The sequence below is a fragment of the Myotis daubentonii genome, chromosome 16 (genome assembly GCF_963259705.1).
Source record: "Myotis daubentonii chromosome 16, mMyoDau2.1, whole genome shotgun sequence".
NCBI lineage: Eukaryota > Metazoa > Chordata > Mammalia > Chiroptera > Vespertilionidae > Myotis > Myotis daubentonii.
Window position 1 is genome coordinate 35,964,402 of NC_081855.1, and position 22,415 is coordinate 35,986,816.

Below are 22,415 nucleotides of genomic sequence, written 5' to 3' on the forward strand. Positions count from 1 at the left end.
GGAAATAAGTTTTGTTTTGGAAAGCTGAAATTTTATATCCAAACAAAGATATAAAGTATAGTTGGATTTATGAACATAGCACTCCTGGGAGAGGCTGGGGCTAGACACAGGTTCAGGCCTCGGCAGTACTGCTGTGGGACTGGGTTATATAATTTAGGAGAAATGCAGAGCTAGAAATGAAATGAGGTCCTAGGACAAAGTCCTGAGGCACTTCAACATTTAGACATCAAACAAAACAAGAACTATCAAAAAATTGAGAAAGAATGGACTCATTATGCATAAACATGCACTAAATGATAAATTTGTATAGGAGGACAAGAACTAAGCATATGGGGGTGGGGTAAGAAGGAGGTTTTTACAACAGAAATTTGTGTATACCTTTTCTGTTCAAACATGTGACTATGTAACTTTCACATTTTTAAAAAGTATACTGTTAAAGGAACAGAAAAATGCTGAGATAAATGAAATAGGATGTAGAGTCAGGGGAGGTTTTTTCTAAGATCCTATATAATAAAAGCCTAATATGCTAAGTGTCTGGTCATCCATTCAACCAATCAAAGCGTAATATACTAATGATATGCTAAGACTGCTCAACCGCTCGCTATGATGTGCACTGACCACCAAGGGGCAGACAGTTGACTGGTCGACCAGTGGCTATGATGTTCACTGACCAGCAGGGGCAGATGCTCCAACTGGTAGGTTAGCTTGCTGCTGGGGTCCAGCTGATCAGGACTGAGAGATACAGGCTGGATACAACCTGGAGCCCTCCCACAATCCCTCCCCAGCTGGCCAACCTCCCGCATCCCTCCCCGGCTCCAATCGTGCACCAGTGGGGTCCCTCAGCCTGGCCTGCGCCCTCTCGTAATCCAGGCTGAGGGATCCCCCCCAAGTGCACGAATTTCGCACCAGGCCTCTAGTAAAGAGATAAAAAACCTAATGTCTAATGAAAGAGAAATTATGTAATATAAATCTCAATGAAATTACTACTAAATATAGTATTTTATAGTACTGAAATATTGGTTAATTGAAATTCATTAAACCAGAATTCTACTCAAACTGGACGATAAAGCAATAAATTAAAGCCATATCCAGAATTTTAAAATGTTAATTAAAACCATTAATTTATGTACAGCCCAATGTCCTATACACAGCATAAGTGGCTGTTAAATTATCCTGTTAAATTAAGAATAAGATTCACAATTATCAATTTAAAAAAATCTATTCTGTCCATTATGTTCTTTTGAATAAGACAAAAGTTTGCCTATTTTTAAAAGTTTAACTGATAAGGAACAATCCATTTCCAAAGTAGCCTGGTCAAAGTTTGCTAACAATAAATACTCTGCAAAATAAAACATGTTTTTAATACAAAGGCAGCACAAATGACACTGATAGACAAATGTTCTTACTTAATGAGACTGCAGCACACAGCTTGTAAGGGTTCATGGTCTTTCTTCCTTATGTTATTGTTGACCATGCTATCTAGTTCATCTCGAGCAAACCGAAGCTGGACTTCCGTTATACTATAACTTGCTGATTCCCGAGCACAGTCCTCAATGTTATGAGCTTCATCTAAAATGACAACCTGTTCTTTCAGATTGATATCCATCTATAAGATAAAAAAAATTCCCCGTAAAACTTTCAGCAAAATGCATTTAACAGCAGTAGGTAAGATGTTTCATTTAAAAATTCACACTATAGGCCAATATTGCATGTGCAACTGATTCCAGGCCTTAAAACTTCTAAAGCACTAAAGCCAACCAAATATCAGCTCAACATTACAAAGTTTGCCATTTTTCACTCTCAAAATACTTTGCAAACCTATCACAACCAAAATAATGTGTTAAGTGAGCCTGGATTAAAGTATAGCTGGCTACACAAAGGAGCATAAAAATCCCTCTATGAAGGGATCTCCAACATAATTTAAAAAGTAGAGTAAAAAAAAAAAAAACCTTTAAAAGTAAAATAACAATACAAGATTCAAAAGACTCAAAACATTAATGTATCTTTCGTTTTAGTCTGTCCTGCAACACTTCATTGCAAGAACCGCTCTTCCCCAACTCCTATGTGATGTTGGTAGGACTTTTAATCTGTTAATCATGGACATCACCATTCTTACTACATGGGTAGACTCAGAGACTAGGCTTGTCAATTGAAAAAAGTATTACATCCCTACATGGTCACAGTGACTGGTACAAGAATGGATATGAGATCCAAACTAGGCCAATCAGAGTAATTTGGGGTGACAAATATAAGATCATGTTCTTTTTTCCAGGTTAGCTAGCTAGCTTCCTATGGTTATCTTTGTTCCCATTGAAAAGAACTTGCCTGAACATAAAGCCATCACAATGAAGAGTTAGTCAAGTGGTTTTTCTTAAGCTCTAATGAAGCTGAGCTTGTGTCACTTGCCATTGGAAAAGTCCTAACACCAAGAAATGTCACAAAGCAACTGTCAATGAGTTACTCTGAAGAAATAATAATATACAGAGGGTTGAAGATGACTGAGAAAGAACCATAGAAGAGTAGGAAATACACGGGGCTTAAGGAGGAATAGGACTTGGATTTGGATAGAAGAGAGTAGGGCATTTCAACACAGGTGTCATCAAAAGCAGAAATACAGGCCTGGCCAAATGGCTCAGTGGTTAAAAATAAAAAACCAGAGATATAGGAAATAACAAGGAGTCCTCAGGGGACTATAAGGTAATTTTTATTGCTTGATTGATTTTAGAGAGAAACATTGACTTGTTGTTTCACTTATTTGTGCATTCCTTGGTTGATTCTTCTTTTTTAATTTTTTTTCTTTATTGATTAAGGTATTACATATGTGTCCTTATCGCCCCATTGCCCACCCCCCCCCCCCCCACTCATGTCCTCACCCCCTGTTGTCTGTGTCCATTGGTTAGGCTTATATGCATGCCTACACGTCCTTTGGTTGATCTCTCCCCCTTACCCCTCCCCTCCCCTCCCTTCCCTCTAAGGTTTGACGGTCTGATCGATGCTTCTCTGTCTCTGGATCTGTTTTTGTTCATCAGTTTATGTTGTTCATTATATTCCATAAATCCTTGTATGTGCCCTGATTGGGGATCAAACCCACAACCTTGGTATATCGAGACAACGCTCTATCCAACTGAGCTACCCAGCCAGGTAATTACCACTATGAGGTAATTTTTGAGGGGTTTCAGATGCGAGTTTGCAGCAGAGAAAGCTGAAAGAGCAGATTCAGGTCAGACTATTAAGAACTTGAAAGTAAGCTTAAGAAACATGGACTTTACCCCATGAGCAAAGAGCCTGTGAGATTTTTAAGCAGAGGAAAGATTAATAAAAGTAATATTAGAAGACTGGTCTGCAGAGTTGCTCAGAAGAAAGAGACTTAGCCAAGAGATAGGATAAGAGGCAGGATAGTAGGGGTAGTAAACATAATTCTATTCATTTCAAACTTAAGGAAATAGAAAGCTAGAGTTTTGCAGTCAGATCTAGAGAGAAATAACAATTGAATATACCAAGTTATTCTGGGTGTTTTTTTCTTATGCTGAAACAATTGGATGTGTCTAAGAAAAACCAGGCAAATAAACACAAATGATGTATACAAAGTTCACTTCTCACAAGCTCACAAAGCATAATTTGCATAGTATGAATATTCTTCCAACATAAATTCTCCAAAACAGATTCTTCAGATATTTTAAATGTTTTAAAATAATTCTTTCTGACTATTCATAAATGGAGAGAGTGATAGCTATAAATGGATCATAGCTGGGCAATTTTGCCCCCCAGGGTATATTTGGCAAAGTCTGGAGACATTTTTTATTATTACCATGTGAGGGTGCTACTGGCGTCTAGTGGATAAAAACAGAGAAGCTGTTAAACATCCTATAATGCACAAGACAGTCCAACACAACAAGGAATTATCCAGTCCAAAATGTCACCACTAACAAGGTGATGAAAACCCTGCTATAATCCCACTTAAAAGTACTTATTACTTTGGAAATTAAAGTGACAAGACCTAAAATTCAATTTTTACTACACCTTACAATATGTTTTCAGTACTCTAATCTGTTTATACACTTACATACATTAACTATAAAACAAAAAAATAAAAGACATTAAAACATCTAAAAGCTTTCACATTCACCATGTATATCCCAATAAGTAGGAAAAAAGCTCTAATTTTTACGTATCTACTCACACTTTCCCTTATTTGTGCATCTAGAAGATAGTTGTAGGGACAAAATATTATATCAGCGTCTTCTATTAGTTCTCGTGCTGTGTAATATGGACATGCCTTTAATTTTTTCCCCAAGCTAACGAGTTCTTCTATGTCCCAGGCCTTGCACATCCCTTGGAGAGTCTGGAATGTGTGTTGACCACTAATTTTATGAACACCATGATAAAAATAGCAGGATTTGCCCTAAAAACAAATATGCATAATTGAAATGTGAACCAATATTGACACAGAGAAATAAAACAAGTTTATCTCAGAATTTTAGTAACATCATTAAAGCCACAAAGCAAAGATGAGAGAAATTATACCATGTCTACCATCCCAAACTAATCAGAAAACTTGTATTTGTACAAAATGATCACTAAGGTAGGTGCCTTCACAGTCTATGATTAAAACTGTTAAATCTCATCCTAACAAAAGTAGATATTCTTGCATACCTGAAATATTATTTTAAAATTACTTCTGGGGCTAGTTAAGGTAATTGTTTCTTAACTGAAACAAAATTAACTTTTAACAGATAAATGCATTGCATTTCCAGTATAAGAGCACATTCATAAAAGAAACAGTGAACAAAAACACATGTGCCTTTGGATCAAGCCAAAAAATCAGAAAGTTTACACTTTAAGGGCACTTAGAATGACACTCCTGTACAGGCTGATAGCAAAACCAGAAAAGCTCATCCATTTTAGCAGTGTAACACAACCCTGAGGGCAGTCTGTCAATTAAAGCGTTATCACACTTTACACTCTTTTTCACTCAAACTGTCAGCTATCTATTTATCATTTCGCTTTGGTAATTCAGCCACAGTAAACATAGACACCTATGGTGACTTTGTAATTGGCCCTCATTACAATACCAAATTACCCTAAGGGCTTGGGAACAAGAAAAAGAATGTTCATGTATGCCTATGAGCTAAGCATTCTGAGGCAAAATTAGGTCAAGACAAACAACTAAAAGCAGGTATATTCAATTATGTACATCGCTAATATTTTTTAAAGACTTGTTTACTTTAAAACAGAAACTAAATGCTAATGAAAAATTCTAAACATTCAAGTCTATTGAATTACTTTTTATTTTTACACGATTCAAACTTATGACAGTAAAGATCAATCAAAAAACATAACCAGCACTACAGTATTCTAGGGATTACATAAAATAAGATTATCTGCTTTCAATGCACAATCTTAAACTTTATAATTGCTTTTAATAATGAGATAATAAATAATCGATTATGGTAAAATTTTCCCAATAACAAGTAAAAAATAGGCAATGCCAAGTCTTCTTGCATAAACTATATAGACAAAAGAGAAATTTCAAGAATTTGAGGAATCCAGTAGATTAATTAACCACTTATGGAAAGAAGTCTGCTTAAAAGTGCACAAAATTTATGGGTATTTATCATAAAGAGCCTTTTCTCTATTTTATTATTTTTTTAGTATTTGACTTTTTACTATTTTCATCTTTCCTTGAAGAGAACTTTTTAAATATTGTGAAGATTTCACAGTTCCTCAATTAAGAAGAACTTATTGGAAATAAATATGTAAATAGTATTTTCAACAATGGTTTTGATTCAATAATCTGTATTCTCTTCCTGACTCTGAACAAGTTAAGTTCCCTAGTACTTCTACTTCATATTCACATGTCTGAATGCCTATTGAAACATCTTTTTAATGTCCCAAACAAAGCTTGAATAAATTTCCATCTAATAAAAAAAAGCAGAGAAAGAAAAGCATAATATAAAATAATTTATTTACATTATATAGTAGGAGGTGATATATCAATTAAATAAAACTCTAGGGGCTATAGCCATCTCCTTTGTGTAAAAATAACTCTGAAAAAATACTAGTGAAAAACTGAAATTTAAAAATGTATTAAAATATCATCGGTCATTTCATCTACTATCAATTTATAGTTCACCAATAATTTCTGGGTATAATTACAGACTCGTAACTTCCATTTTAGAGTAAGCTAGTTATCAAACAGGGACACAAACTACCAAACTAATACTATGCCAAAAAATTATTTAGAAGTCGTGTCTTTAGTAAGAAAGACTTCTCTATTTCCACCAAATTTCTAGTCCAAAGTTATGTCAATCTAGATTTTCCTGGAAAACTTCAAAACCACTATGACATATCTTTAAACTTAGTAATTTAATATAATTTTTTGGAAACAGAAGTTTGTGTTAATCAGAATGAGACAAGGTAATCATTATATTTCTCATTCAATTAAAAAAACATTTTAAAATTTGCTCAAAGAAAACCTAAATAAACTATATTCCTTTGAAGTTTTAAATATGTATAAGACATTAATTAAATCTAGTCCATTTAAATACTTTTATCTCTTCATATGACATCATCCATGTTTGACTTACAAGAAAGTTAAGAAGACATCTGGTTTAAATGAAAATTAATTTCAAGGAATTAAATATCCTCAAACTTTAGGACAAAAACCATAATTTTAAACTTGAATAAAGATTTTTCTTGTGGTAAAATTAGTTTTCAAAAAATATTAATACTAGCAATTAATTTGATTTCAAAAGTTATTTGATTATAACTGGAAATGTATATATAAAAAATAAACCAAAAGATTGAGTTAATGTAATCCTTTTAACCTTATTTTTTTCTCAAAAACAAAGTAACTTTACTCACATTTTTTCCATCCAGCAATTCCATGCACTTTTCATTTCTGTTGAAGTTACCTACTACTTCAGGATGGACACAAGTATGATCCCTGCTGGAAAGAATAGTCATCGGGACCCTTGAGTACGCTGTCCTCCGGAGCTCTCTAGTAATTTGAGCAATCTGCTTGTGTGTACGTGTCCCAAAATATATTTTTGGTATCTTGGATTTCCCCCCATGATCCTTCTTAGTGGCATTTGAAGACTCTTGACTGTTTCCTTGTTTAGTAGAACAACAGCACCTAGCACAGTGACCAGAGGGCTATATAAGAAAAGAAAAAGATAACTAATGTCTGAACTACCATAAAAAATGTCATCAAACTTCTCAAAGAATCAGAACCCATAGTAATGAATCACAACTTTCAAAAAATATCAAGATACCACCTAATACTTGCCATTAAAGAAAAACTACAAATTCCGTTTCAAATTGGTTCTCTTTCACTCTTAAAACTTATAAATGATATTTTCATATTTGCACTGGTTCCTACATACCACTCCAACTCTCAAATTCCAAATGCTTTAAGTACATTTTAACTTTACTTTTTCATAAATTATAATAAGATAATTTTAATTTTTGCTTAGGCTTCAAGTGAACAAGTGAGCTTAGAATTGATAGTACTATTTTGTTTACAGCACAGCCCATTTAAATATCCTGTAATATACCTATATTTTTAAAGTATTTAAAATATAGCTTACAAAAAAATAGAAATATCAAGTTGAATCTAAGTATCACTGAACAACAGAAGCAAAAACTATTCTCTAGCAAAGGTATGAAAATGAATGCATATTAATATTTAATAATAAAGGCAAGTTGCTTGTGTGGAACAAGTATATCTGAAATTCAATTACCTGTCATAAAAAGCAAACCTATCAGTAAAATTATCATTCAGGATACCTTTCCCTGGACAATTTTACTCGTAATTCAGTTTCATAATTGAAATAGTTACATAAATGTCTCCGTAAATACACCATATATGGAACTTCAGGAATATAGTCTAATGTTTACCTGATTTTTTTCTCTCCTATTTCTAAACTCTCAAAAATAAAAAGCAGTATAATGCTATATATTAGAACTCATGGATTCTTAATAACTACTACCTAACTTTAACCTTAATTACTATACATATGAGACAGAGTGCAGCCTTATTAAGAGAAATTCCATGAAATGGTTAGTTTATAGAAGTGATCACTAATGGGGGGGGAAAAGCTAAGTAGCACAGTAGCGTAAGAGAATTTGTACTGTAGAGTTATAGTTTAGTAGAACAAATATACCATTTAACTGAAGTGTTTTGAAAAAAATATAATCAGTAAGATTAGCCTTCATCAACAAATGCTAAGTCATAGCATGTTACACCACAATACTGGGGCTCAAGCTGTCTTTTAGCCTCAACTCAGTGGAAAAGCAAGTTCAAATTACTGCCAGTCTCACTCAACCTTGTCCGCCATTAAATATTACAATACATGATAGAATGGATGTAAATGTGACCCTTCTGGAACTGTCACTCACTGGGATAAAAGGTTCACTGATGTGCCAAATAAACAGTCAAAGCAGATAAAGTTACAGCTATGCTGGAATTGTTACATTCCCCTCTCAGGTTGCCAGTAACAGCAGATTTCATTACAGAGTGCTGCCACATTAAATAGCCAGTTCCAAATATCCTGCCTTCTATATTGAATAATTACTTATTCACTGAAAGGATAAAAAGAAGAGTTATGAATGGGGCTCTTGTCAACAGTGAGGCAGGAAACAGCTGACATGTGGTTTATGTTACATATATTGCAATATCTGACAATTTATGGTCACACACAAAAATGGGATGCAAATTATACCATGATATTTCTGACTGAATTCTTTTTTGGCCTTTGCAATGATCACATTAATTAATTAACACAGTAAAAGAATTAGGGTAACTCTAGGTAGCAGAATTAAGTTTACTTTTTTATACCTTCAATCTTTTCACTCAATTATACTATTTCTCTTCCCTGTGATACAGTTAAATTTATCCTGAGTATTAGAAAGCTGGGGTCTAATGCATTGCTGTATACTATGTGGATCTATTCTATCCAAACATAAAAGTAATCCAGTAAAGTGGTCTTTTTTGAAGGCTTGGACATCATCTATATTTTGATGGAAGGAACACTTTTCAACACCAATTCCACTTAAAAGTTTATCACCTGCCCTACACCTATTAATTCCACTTTTTTCCCCAACCAAAAAATTCAAACAACACAGAAATACACAAAATAAACTAGCTCCCCATCCCAAATAATTCATTATAACTTTAGACCTTTCATATATGTGTAAATAAATCTTTCATATAATTTTTTCAAACAAAAAAAAAGAAGATATTACACAGCTTTATAAGTTGCTGCTTTGTATTCAAACTTTTTAAACGGTGTGAATTGGGCACTAATAATTTAAATAATGAATGTGTTTATTTTTAAATGTTATGCTTATAGCTGTACTAACGAAAACTAAGATCAAGCACTAGTTTCAGAAAATGTTTCCACTAGAGCAGTTTTATTAAGGTATCTCAAATTTGTTTTTCATTAATAATTTAAAAAATAATAAATGATGGCAAATTTTATATTAACATGTTTTTCTTTGTTTTGTTTTAAGATTTAAAGTGCTCTGAAATCATCACACCATCTATCAACTTAAAGTGAGTCCTCAAGAAGATAGTTTTTCATTGGTTGGATGGGCAAGTAGAGTAGAAGAAAGAATTTAAGAAAGAAAGTTGATTCTTTTTCTTTTGCTATTGTAAAAAGAAATTATTTCCTCAGGAATGATCTATGAAAGGATTTGGTACAATCATATTTGAGAATGGAAAAAAATAAATGTGGAAATAGGACAGAGGCTTCAAAAAGACATTTAATAACAAAAAAGAGTTATTTGTACCCAAGTCAGCAACATTCAATGCTGTAAGAAAACTAGAGAAATAATCTTGAAAAGAGAAATGGCAGGAGGTCATAGTATACTTCAATTCAATGAAAGACTAACACTTCAAAAGATAGATAAGACACTTTAAGGATAGAGGTGGGCAAATGGGAATGGGGGGGCATCTGTAATAGTGGCGACAATAAACTTAAAAAAGAAGAAAGACACTTTAAGAAAGATAAAACGCATGGGCTCCCCAAAACCTGTAATCTCTAAGATCTGTAAAGCAGCTACACTGAGTGGCAGAAGCAAACTCTAAAAGAGAGGGCTTCTTCTCCCATAGCTAGAAACTGTCTATAGAGTCCTTTTACTTCCACAAAAGACAAGAAAACCCAACCCAAATAATAGCAGAAACCTATTATTATGCAGGATTCAATTATTCAAAAATACATTTCAAATCTACAGTAGCTAAAACTATTCTTAGAATGTCAGCATCCAGGGATTTTTGGAAAATGTTCTCCTAAAAACTTCTATCTAGTCCCTCATTTCACCTGGTATATAGAGACATATATCTAAATTCCTAGAAAAGATGAAGAAAGATTTTAAGATTTGATCTTGAAAAAAGGCCTAAACTGCTGAGTCCTTGCCAGTATTTCTTTCACAAAGCCATAATTAGAAGTTCAAGTAGATTAAGATAGCACAGTGTCAATCTCTAAAATTTCATAACTTTCTCCAACCTCTGCTTACAACAAAAACAATTACTATACCTGAATACTTAAAAAATAAAAATAAGCATGGTGATTAAATATGCTTAGAAATAGAAAATGACAAAGGCATATTTTAAATTAGGGTCGATGAACTATTACAGAGGGTTAGAGATGACCCATAAACTACAGACACAAGTTTTTGTGCATTTCTAAAAAATGACTCCATAATATTCATCAGGAGCTCAAAGAAGACTGCTATTTATTTGGGTGACAGCTTTACCTCAAAACTTATGTCTGATTTTATATGGAAATCAAATTGAAACAGCATTTTCTTTATAACCATATTGGCCAGACACAATTATACTGCAGAGAAGTAAACAAACTGAGCCCTGTCCAGTGTGGCTCAGTTGGTTGGGCATCATCTCATACACTTAAAGGTTGCGTTACATTCCTGGTCAGGGCATAATCTCCAGTAGGGGGCATTCAGGAGGCAGCTCTCACACTGATGTTTCTCTCTCTTTCTCCCACTCTCTCTCTCTCTCTCTCTCCCTTATTCTCCCTCTCCCTTCCTCTCTCTCTACAAATCAATAAAAAATATTTTTAAAGAAATAAAATTATAATTTACACAAGACATATAGATAGATAGATAAAAGTTTAAGCAACTGACTGACCAGCCAACCAGCCAGTAGCTATGACATGCACTGACCACCAGGGGGCAGACGCTCAATGCAGGAGCAGAAACCACAGGGATGGAAACATGGAACAGACTGATGAATCTTAGACGGAAGGGGGGAGGGGGGGTGGGAAGAGATTAACCAAAGATCTTATATGCATACTAGAGGCCCAGTGCATGTATTCATGCACGGTGGGGTCCCTCGGCCTGGTCTACGGCCTCTCACAATCCGGGACCCTTCAGGGGATGTCGGAGAGCCGTTTTCGGCCCGATCCCCACAGGCCAGCCCAAGGGACCCCATCGGTGCACGAATCCATGCACCGGGCCTCTAGTAATTTTATAAAGGTTCCTCCACTGCTTGAAAATTCATTTCTTTTTTATATTTTTTAATGACTTAATATTAACATAATTCTAAAACAGTTCAGTAATATTATTTTTAATTCCATTTTACAGATGAAAAAAGTAAAACAAAAAGTTCTTCAAGTTACTACAAAACACAATAAATTTGTGGAGAAGTTAGAATTCATAACCTCAAAACTTAAAGCTTTAAGATTTATTATCATCTACCATTTAACTTGGCAAAAAAGCAAAATACTGCCCTTTTTATTTCAAAAAGTCATGCACATATAGAACTAGTGGTAAAAAGCCAATGAGTGCAGAATTATATTACAATCTTGAGGCATAAAAAACAGGGTTTATTGTTCATCTTTATCAACCATTTGCTGTTGTCCAAACCATCTAAACAGGTACAGAATGCCTGTTGTGCAAAATCTCACATAAGCACACACTCTAGCAAGATAGCAAAAGTGACATAACTATACCTTTTCAACTATTCTTTTTAAAAAATTCAAACAGTAGTAGTACTCTACCGCCACAGTTTCATGATTAAACTGCACAAAGCAGCTGTTTATCCACTCACAGCCACCAGCAGGTGAACCTGATTCAATATTTATCACAGGCTTTCACAGATCACTGCTAACCAAGCAAACGTTTTAATTAAGCTGGAACTTGCTTCAAAGAGCTCATTCAAGATGTCAATCAGCAGGTAAGGGATCAGATACAGTGTCAGGTGAGAGTGTGTAATACAAATCCACAACTTTCTTCATCCCATCGCTGTAAATTAGCCTGCTCTAAAGTTCAGACTCTGATTGTAACAGACTGCCAGTCTCCTGGAATGTGTAACTGAAGTCACTCAAATTCTATTGTGAAGGTTGTAAGCAATATGTTAAACTGCAATGGGCTAGCACATTAAGACAGATCCTTTTCACGGTTGTTTTTTGATACCATAAGTGTTTGTTACCCTACTCTCCACTTACTGTTTACTTTCTTGCCTAGTGTAAATGGGAATTCCTTAACACAGTTGCCCCAGTTTCTGAAAAGTTTATGTTTCAGTAGAATTAATCAAGAAAGACCCTAAGTGGTATAATTTTTATCTATGTTAATACTTGAACCATCTTATTCTATAAGAATAAGAATTCTCAGTTTAAGTCAAACATATAAAAATGTGCAACCTGCTATAAAGTAAAGTTCTCCTGGATTAACATCACTTTACACAGATGTGGCTATACATAGCAATGAGTCCCAAAGTATAGTGATGAGTTACACTGACCAACTTCATAAAAAATACCTGGGGTGCTTATATTGAAAAAAAAAGAAAAAAAAAAGGTGGGGGAAATACAGAATCAAAGGAGAGACAGATGGGCAGAGAGGGGAACTGAATTTTAATTTTAGAGAAGAATGCCAGCTAAAAATTGTTAAATAGAATGATAAATGATAGAATTTTTATACACCATTTTGCAACTCCCTTGTAATAATTGATTCCTGCAAGCTACCTAAATGGATGCTAAAATCATTAGGTGAAAAGTTGTTGGGAAAAAAGATATTCACATAGTCTTTATGTATTACCCCAGATTACTTATTAATTACAAAAGGAAAATATGCCTTTATAATGGAGACCTGGCAGTCACCACTTCAACAAAGTGATCAAACCTGCCATCATCAGTGAGACAAATTGGCATCACATGCCTCTTGATGTAATATAAGAAATACACTTATGTGTTCTTCTTGAACAAAACTATGATTATAAAATCCAAACAAGCAAGACATGGATAAAAAATATCCCAGGAATAGAGAAACTGTAGTCAAAAGACATATTATTTAGTTAGTGAAAATTAATACAACTGCATACTATGTCCACTTATATACTTCAAAAAAGCTATTTAAAACTCCTATCCCTTGGGGTCGCAGGAGATTTTTATTTTCTCCTTTATGGTATATTGGTAATTTTCAAACTTTCTTTCATCAACCTTTTAAAATGAGAAAACAGCTATCTTGATATCATCTTCCACATATTGATCAAAATAGTATAAAAGAACCCTATACAAAATATTTTTGCTTCTTCCATGGGCTTTAAAAATTAGATAAATTATCTACCTGGCCAGTGTTGCTCAGTGGTTGACCATCAACCTATGAACCAGGAGGTCACAGATCAATTACCAGTCAGGGCACATTCCCGGGTTGTGGGCTTGATCCCCAGTGGGGGGGTGTGCAGAAGGCAGCTGATAGATGATTCTATCCCATCATTAATGTTTCTATCTCTCTCTCCCTTCCTCTATGAAATAAATATATATATTTTTAAAAAATTATGCCGAAACCGGTTTGGCTCAGTGGATAGAGCGTCGGCCTGCGGACTGAAGGGTCCTAGGTTCGATTCCGGTCAAGGGCATGTACCTTGGTTGCGGGCACATCCCCAGTGGGGAGTGTGCAGGAGGCAGCTGGTCGATGTTTCTCTCTCATCGATGTTTCTAACTATCGCTCTCCCTTCCTCTCTGTAAAAAATCAATAAAATATATTTTAAAAAATAAAAATAAAAAAAAATTAGATAAGTTATCAATAGACAAGCCTCTAAAGAAGCACTACCCAATAAAGGTTTCTGCAATGATAGCATGTTCCATATCTGCACTATTCAATACACTTGCCACTACCCATATGCAGCTATTGAGCACCTGAAATGTGATTAGTGTAATGAAAGAACTGAATTTTAGTTTTAATTAATTAAAATAAAGTCACATATGGCTAGTGATGAGAGTAGATTTAAAATATAACTATAGGTTCTACATTTAATCTGGAAAGAAACTACTAGTGAGAATAACCAAAATATTTTTAATGGGAAAGAATAGTATATATTCCTTTTATATATATACTAGGGGCCCGGTGCACGAATTCGTGCACTGGGTGTGTGGCGGGGGAGTGTCCCTCAGCCCAGCCTGTCCCCTCTCACATACTGGGAGCCCTCAGGCGTTGACCCCCATCACCTTCCAATCGCAGGATCAGCCCCTTGCCTAGCCTGACGCCTGGGCCAGAGGCGTCAGGCCTGGGCAGGGGACCCTCATTTCCCCCTGATCACTGGTTCTGCCCCCAGCCCAGGCCTGATGCCTCTGGCCCAGGCGTCAGGCCTGGGCAGGGGACCCCCAGACCCCTCTGATTGCTGGCTCTGCCCCTTGCCCAGGCCTGACGCCTCCGCCAGAGGTGTCAGGCTTGGACAGGGGACCCCCATCTCCCCCCGATCACTGGCTCTGGCCCCCACCCAGGCCTGATGCCTCGGCCAGAGGAGTTGATCCTCATCACCCTCCAATCACCAATCACCGGATCGGCCCCTTGACCAGGCCTGAGGCCTCCGGCAGAGGTGTCAGGCCTGGGCAGGGGACCCCCAGCTTCCCACGGTTGCAGGCTCTGCCCCTGCCCAGGCCTAATGCCTCTGGCCTAGGCGTCCGGCCCGGGCAGCGGGGACCCGCAGCTGCAGCGGCCCCGCGATCGTGGGCTTCGCTTTAGGCCCAGGCAAGGGACCCCTAGCTCCCGGGACTGCCAGCTTCGACCGTGCCCAGCTCCCATCGCTGGCTCCACCCCTACTTCCTGCTATCACTGGCCAGGGCAGAAAAGGCACCTGATTCTCCGATCATGGCTGGGGGCAGAGCTGCTCCCCAGCTCTTAGCTCCCCCCTGGGTTTCCGATCACTGTCAGTGGCAGGGGGCTTCTTCCTGCTTTCCTTTCGCCTCCCTGCATTGTGCCTACATATGCAAATTAACCGCCATCTTGTTGGCAGTTAACTGCCAATCTTAGTTGGCAGTTAATTTGCATATAGCCCTGATTAGCCAATGAAAAGGGTATCGCCGTACGACAATTACCATTTTTCTCTTTTATTAGTGTAGATTTATTTATTAAATTGATTGGGGTGATATTGGTCTACATGAGCATATGAAGATTTTTGTACATATGATAAAGACGCTGTACTAGGCACCTCTTAAGACATGTGTCCCACCCTTTATTCTGAAAACAGTTCATCATGTATAGCCCCTGCTGAAAAGGTTCACCTAATACTTACATTAATAACACATGCCCAAACTCAATCCCAGGCATAACAAGATGAATTAAATTCACTTCCCTAGGAATTGGTACTTGGGCCATGTAAACTAAGTTAATTAACTATAAGGAACAGACCAGACCGTCTTGTAGTCTTAAAGGCTTCCGTTTTGCAATGTCATGGTAAGGTCATATAAAAGAGAAAACCAGTCTACAGAAAAAAGAAGAAGAAGAAGAAGAAGAAGAAGAAGAAGAAGAAGAGAGGCAGGGAAGCCACACTTGAGGCCCCAAAGAGAAGAGAGAAGCTAGCTAAAAACTTCTGAGTTTCAGTAAGGGCTGTTATATTTCCTGCTTGATCTTTCTTTGAGTAGGCTTCTATTTCTTCAAAAGCAAACCACTCTGATTAAGTCAGGTGGCATTTCAAATCAGTGGGAAATTATTCAATTAATATTTAGACAAATGACTATTTGGAAAAAAATTAGTTAGATCCTGCCTCTCATCTACATCAAAATTAACAAACAAAACAGAAACAAACAGAGATTTGGGGGGTGGTGAAAAAAGTGAAAGGGATTAAAAAATACGAATTGCCAGTTATAAAAATAATCATGGAAATGTAAAGTATAGCATAAGCAATATAGTCTACAATACTGTAATAACTATTTATGGTGTCAGATGGGTACTAGACTTACCCAGGAAGTTGGATTCCATGCTCCAATGGAATCCTACTTAGTCAGCAGGATCAACAGAGGAAGAGAATGATAAATAAGGCTAAAATCAGGGGGATAATCAGATGTGAAAAACAGGACAATTAACCTAATCAGCATCCCAATCTATCTCATACAGAAAGCAGTCAGTTAGCAGACACCAGATGCCACTACTCTAAAAAACTGAAATATTAGGAAAGCTAAAGCTTCTAGGGTGTATTCAAGCTTAAATATTGGCTTCCCTGAATAAAGTTCTCCTCCTTCAGATTTTTAAAGAGCCCACAGTCTCATAGCCAGCTCTCTGCCCACCTAAAACAGGGACTTTGCCCTCACCATGCCCCAATACAAAACATTCAGTTTATATAAAAGCTGAAAAAACCTACACCAGCCACCCAATCCTTTTGCCTTAAATATGAACTGACAAAGATAGCCAGCATATGGAAAAACCAAAGGTGTAGAAGAGAATGAGCAAAAAAAGATATGAAAATTCACTCTGAAGGAAACTCACATAATTTAGGGATCATTTTAAAAAAAACACAAGTAAACTCTCATTACACTATCCAAGAAAATAGTACATCTTTTGACAAAGGAATAATCATACTATAAGAAAGAGCCCAGTGAGGCTAAAATCTGCTGAAAATTATCAAAGAAATCACAAAATAGAATTTCCCTAAATTAAAGTCTGTGACTCTTCAAAATAATAAAAACACTGAGTAATTAGCATAGTGAATGAAGAAGATTCTCACTTAAACATCCAGCCATAAAATATAAACATAACTTATGGAACAGCCAGTCAACAGAATGCAATGCAGTCATTTAAAATTTTGTAGAAAAAATAGTAAATGACATGAAAACATAATCCGGATCTATTGTTATAAAGAGAGATAACTGGACATTATTTCCCTCCTGAGCAATGCAACACAAAGCATATAGCACTTTGTGTTATTCCTGAAAAAATAAAAAACAAGGACAAAATCAAACCTGAATCTAATTCAACCTCTAAATCTAACTACTATTACTAGAAATATGGGGATAGACCTCTATCTTAAATGAAATAAGGATAAAATTAAAAACATCCTAAATATGAGAAATCCTATAAGACAAATAAAGCAGTTTTTTTTCAACAAATTAATGGCTTCTCTCTTAAAAGAAATGTCATGGATTTACATTTGGAATCTGATTTTAAAAGTCTCTCTAAAATGACATTTTTTAAACAAACACAACTGTAAACAGATTGGGTATGAGACAAAGAACTACTGTTAATTTTTTTTTAGCTATAATAATATCTTTAAATAGTCACTGCTATATTTCTTTTGTTTTTAAAAAATCTTTATTGTTGAAAGTAATACATATGTCCCCATTTTTACCCCATTGACTTCTTCTGGCCTGCCCCCACCCAGTTATTGTTAATTTTTTTTTAAGTCTTTATCTGTTAGAAATATATATTAAACTAGAGGCCCGATGCATGAAGATTCGTGCAAGAATGGGCCTTCCTTTCCCTGGCTGCTGGCACCACCTTCACTCCGGCTGGAACTGCCTTTCTGCCTTCACTCCAGCCCGGAGCTGCCTTTCTGCCTTCGTTCTGGCCCAGAGCCGCCAGGGCGGTGCCGAACACCTGTGTTGTCACCATGGCAACAACGCAAGCATCCCGCCCTGCCTCCGGTCGCTCAGCACCTGCGTATGCAAATTAACCTGCCATCTTTGTTGGGTTAATTTGCATGCTCACTCCTGATTGGCTGGTGGGCATCACGAAGGTACGGTCAATTTGCATCTTTCTCTTTTATTAGTACAGATTATTTATGGGCAAATAGGTATGATGTCTTCTAGTTTCTTTAAAATATCCCAGTCCCGCCAAACCGGTTTGGCTCAGTGGATAGAGCATTGGCCTGCGGACTGAGGGGTCCCAGGTTCGATTCCAGTCAAGGGCACGTGCCTCGGTTGCGGGCACATCCCCAGTGGGAGGTGTGCAGGAGGCGGCTGGTCGATGTTTCTCTCTCATCGATGTTTCTAACTCTATCCCTCTCCCTTCCTCTCTGTAAAAAATCAATAAAGTATATTTAAAAAAAAAAAAAAAGTCAAGTTTCACACAGTACTTTAAAAAAAATATATAAAAAAAAATAAAATAAAATATCCCAGTCCCACACTTTCTTCTACCAATCCCCCCCAAAGAAAGAAAAGAAAATGATATGGGATAAATAAAACAAACACAGAGGTAAAATGGCAAAATATTGATAACTGTTAAAGCTATGTGATGGGCACAAGGAGGCTCACTATCCTGTCCTCTTTCTGCTTTGTGTATAAAATTTCCTTGACAGAAGATTTTAAATATAAGGAAGAGTTTACAAATTCTTTTTTATAAAACAAATACAACAATGATCTTAAAACAAATCTAAATAAGCTTTCTCTCACCAAAAATATCAAGTGACATCACTAATGAATTCTAATAATAGCAAACAGGACTCTTATACACACACACACACACACACACACTTGAAAAAAACCAAAAAGCCAAGAACAAAAGGATATATCCTTTCCAGGATTAGGACATCTATTAATATAGTTTAACATATCAAAAAATAAAATACGAAAAATCATATTTATCTCTATAGCTTAATATTCATTCTTGATTAAAATGCTAATATACAAATGATTCTTCTCTATTATGACAAAAATTTTATCTTACTATATATATATACTAGAGGCCCGGTGCACAAAAATTTGTGCACTCGGGGGGTAGGGGGGGAGTCCCTCAGCCCGGCCTGTGCCCTCTCACAGTCTGGGACCCCTCGGGAGATAACGACCTGCTGGCTTAGGCCTGCTTCCAGTGGCAGAGTGCAGGCCCAATCCCTAGGTGCAGCCCCTGGTCGGGCTCAGAGCAGGGCCGATTGGGGAGTTGGGGCGCCGCCCCTGTCATGCACAGAGCAGGGTGGATCAGGAGGTTGCGATGCCACCCTCAGTCACACTCAGGGTAGGGCTGATTGGGGGGTTGGGGCACCGCCCCCTGTAACACTCAAGGCAGGGTCGATGGGGAGGTTGCGGCACCACCCCCCGTCATGCACAGAGCAGGGCCAATCAGTGGGTCGGGGGGCTGCCCCATGTCACTCACAGAGCAGGGCCCATCAGGGGGGTTGGGGCTCCATACCCTGTCACACACAGAGCAGGGCCCATCAGGGGGTTGGGGAATTCCCCGCTGTAACGCACAGAGTAGGGCCGATAGGGGAGTTGGGGCACCGCCCTCTGTCACACACAGAGCAGGGCGGATCAGGGGGTTGGGGCACCGTACCCTACACACTCAGGGCAGGGCCGATGGGGAGGTTATGGCTCTACCCCATCACACACAGAGCAGGGCCCATGGGGGGTGTGGGGTGTGTGGGGCACCGCACCTTGTCACACACAGAGCAGGGCTGATCAGGGGGTTGGGGCGCCGCACCCTATCACACACAGAGCCGCAGGGCGATCAGGGGGTTGGAGAGCTCCCCCCTATCAGGCACAGAGCAGGGCTGATCAGAGAGTTGGAGCGCCTTCCCCTGTCCCGAACAGAGCAGGGCCGATAGGGAGGTTGTGGCCCCGCCCCCTGTCACACACAGAGCCGCAGGGCGATCAGGGGGGTTTGGGCACTGCCCCCTGTCATGCTGATCCCGGTGCCGGGAGGCATATTACCCTTTTACTATATAGGATAGAGGCCTGGTGCACGGGTGGGGGTCGGCTGGTTTGCCCTGAAGGGTGTCCTGGATCAGGGTGGGGGTCCCCACTGGGGTGCCTGGCCAGCCTGGGTGAGGGGATGATGGCTGTTTGCAGCTGGTCACACACCCTTCAGGGTGGGGGTCCCCATTTGGGGTGCCTGGCCAGTCTGGGTGAGGGGCTGAGGGCTGTTTTCAGGCTGGTGGCTCACTGAAGCTCCCAACTGCTCCTTTTTTTCTTTTTTTCTTTTTTTATTCTGGGCCAGCTTTAGTTCTGGCTCCAGCTCTGAGGCCTCTGCTGCTGAAAGCAGGTATCTGGTTTGTTTGGGTTCTATAATCGAAACACTGTATCAACTCCAGCTCTGAGATCCCGGCTGCCTGAAAGCAGGTTTCTGGGTTTTTGTTTAGCTTCTATATTTGTAACAATGTTTCAAACTGCAAGCTCAGAGCCCGGCAAAGTAGGCGGGGAACGTTGGAGTCCTCCATCACTGAAGCAAGCAAGCCTCATGTTAACTTCAAGCTGCCTAGCTGCTGGCTGCCATCTTGGCTGGCAGTTAAATTGCATATCGCCCTGATTAGCCAATGGGAAGGGTAGCGGATGTACGGCTAATTACCATGTTTCTCTTTTATTAAATAGGATTTTCCCCCCAAAAGCCAGTATCATGCTTAATGGGGATAAACTAGAAGCATTCCCATTAAGGTCTCAAACAACACAAAGATAACCGTATTTTCTAGTTTACATCTGTTGTTTCAGATTAATTAATAATGCTCCCTACCATCTTCATTCTCAAAAGTGTCCTGGTTTGGACAATAAATTACATGATCATTCTATCTGTTACTATAATTACACTTATACTTTTTCCCTAGACATATAATATTACAAAACAGGTAAAATGATCACTACTTATAAAAGATATGATTGCATACTTGGAAAACATAAGAAAACTTTGAAACTATTACAAACAATAAAAGAATTCACTAATGAGGTTTGGTACAAAAAAAATAATAAAATGTGGTTTGGTAAAAAAAAAAAAAAATTAAGTAGTCATATACAGTGGGGCCTTTACTTACGAGTGTCCCGACTAACGAGTTTTTTGAGATACCAGCTGTCTCTTGGCCGATTTTTTGCATTGAGTTGACAGAGTAATTTGAGTTAACAAGCTCCTTAACAAGCTCCTTAACGAGCTCGGTCTCGGATCGAATTAAACTCGTAAGTCAAGGCCCCACTGTATAAAACCACAACTAATTAGAAAATGTAACAAAATAAAAAATCCCAATTATATAGAAATAAAAAATAAATTACCTAAAAATCAACTTACAAATACATTTAAGAAGTTACTGACAGGATGTGTTAATTAACTAGATGGGGGGAATTCTTTTACAATCTATATATACATATCAAATTATCATGATGCAGCTAGGGTGGCTGCGGGACCTGCTTGCTGCCTAGATCCCTGCACCCAAGAGCCTCCCACACCCTTACCAATGCCCCAGCCCCAGAGGTAGTATGGATGGCTCCCTGAATGGGGGCTGGGTGGCCTGGTCCTCAGGGGCTATTGCATTTACAGGCTGACACAGGGCCAGAGGGGAGAAAGTCATGTGTCGTGGGTTGCGTCCTCCCAGTTTGCAGAAGACTTAACCAATGGTTCATATGATGTTGTTCTAAATGCTGAACAACTTCAGAACTCCAATTATCTACTTGAGTCAACAGAGGATCCTGTAATTATTTAAAGAGATTTGGTCACTTTGGGTAACAATGCAGCCTTTTCAGCTAACCAAGTCATTATTCGTGAATTGGTTGGTATTCCAATTGTTGGTAGCAAAATCAACAATCCCAAGCACAATATTAAAAAGAAGGCTTTCGATACACTGAGTAACCTGAGTGTGAATGTTAAAAATCAATTCAAGATAAAGGTATATGTCAATCAAGTCTGTGAGGATGTCTTCTCTGGTCCTCTGAACTCCCCTGTGCAACTGGTGGGACTGAGATGGTTAACAAACATAACAGTTACCAAAGACCACCAGCACATGCCTAACAGTTATATTACAGACCTGTTCGAAGTGTTGCTTTCAGGAAATAGAAGCACCAACATTCAAGTTTTGAAACTGCTGTTAAATTTGTCTGAAACTCCAGCCATGACAGGACAACTTGGTGCCCAAGTGAATACATCATTCCTTTCCCTTTATGATGGTCATGTGGCAAAGGAGATTCTTCTTCAAGGTCTTACACTCTTTCAGAATATAAATAACTGCCTCAAAACGGAAGGCCATTTAGCTATTCAGCCTATTTTCACTAAAGGTTCACTGTTTTCCCTATTTCATGGAGAAGAATGTGCCAGGAAATATGAGCATTTATCACTATGATGTAGACATGAAGGAAAAGGTAACAATAATATCCAAATTCTAACTGGTAGGTCATATTTTTCCAGAGTAATGTAAACTTCATTTTCATCTTTACAAAGCGATTCTTTCAGCTGCTGAATTTAAACAGTAAATATCAGATTTCATCATTTACACAGCT

At 37.8% G+C, this 22,415-nt stretch overlaps 1 protein-coding gene and 1 pseudogene across 3 annotated transcripts in view; one reads left to right on the forward strand and one right to left on the reverse strand.

Annotated features, from left to right (window-relative positions):
* BRIP1 (BRCA1 interacting helicase 1) overlaps nt 1–22,415 on the reverse strand; it is a 133,294-nt gene that overhangs the window by 68,868 nt on the left and 42,011 nt on the right. For all 3 annotated transcript variants that reach the window (XM_059669774.1, XM_059669775.1, XM_059669773.1), the window contains 3 exons: nt 6,865–7,155; nt 4,181–4,402; nt 1,407–1,606 (listed from right to left, as the gene is read on the reverse strand). In XM_059669774.1, coding sequence (XP_059525757.1) covers nt 1,407–1,606; nt 4,181–4,402; nt 6,865–7,155 — 713 coding nt within the window. The remainder of the gene's footprint in view (nt 1–1,406; nt 1,607–4,180; nt 4,403–6,864; nt 7,156–22,415) is intronic.
* LOC132218490 (armadillo repeat-containing protein 10-like) lies at nt 12,183–22,301 on the forward strand (annotated as a pseudogene).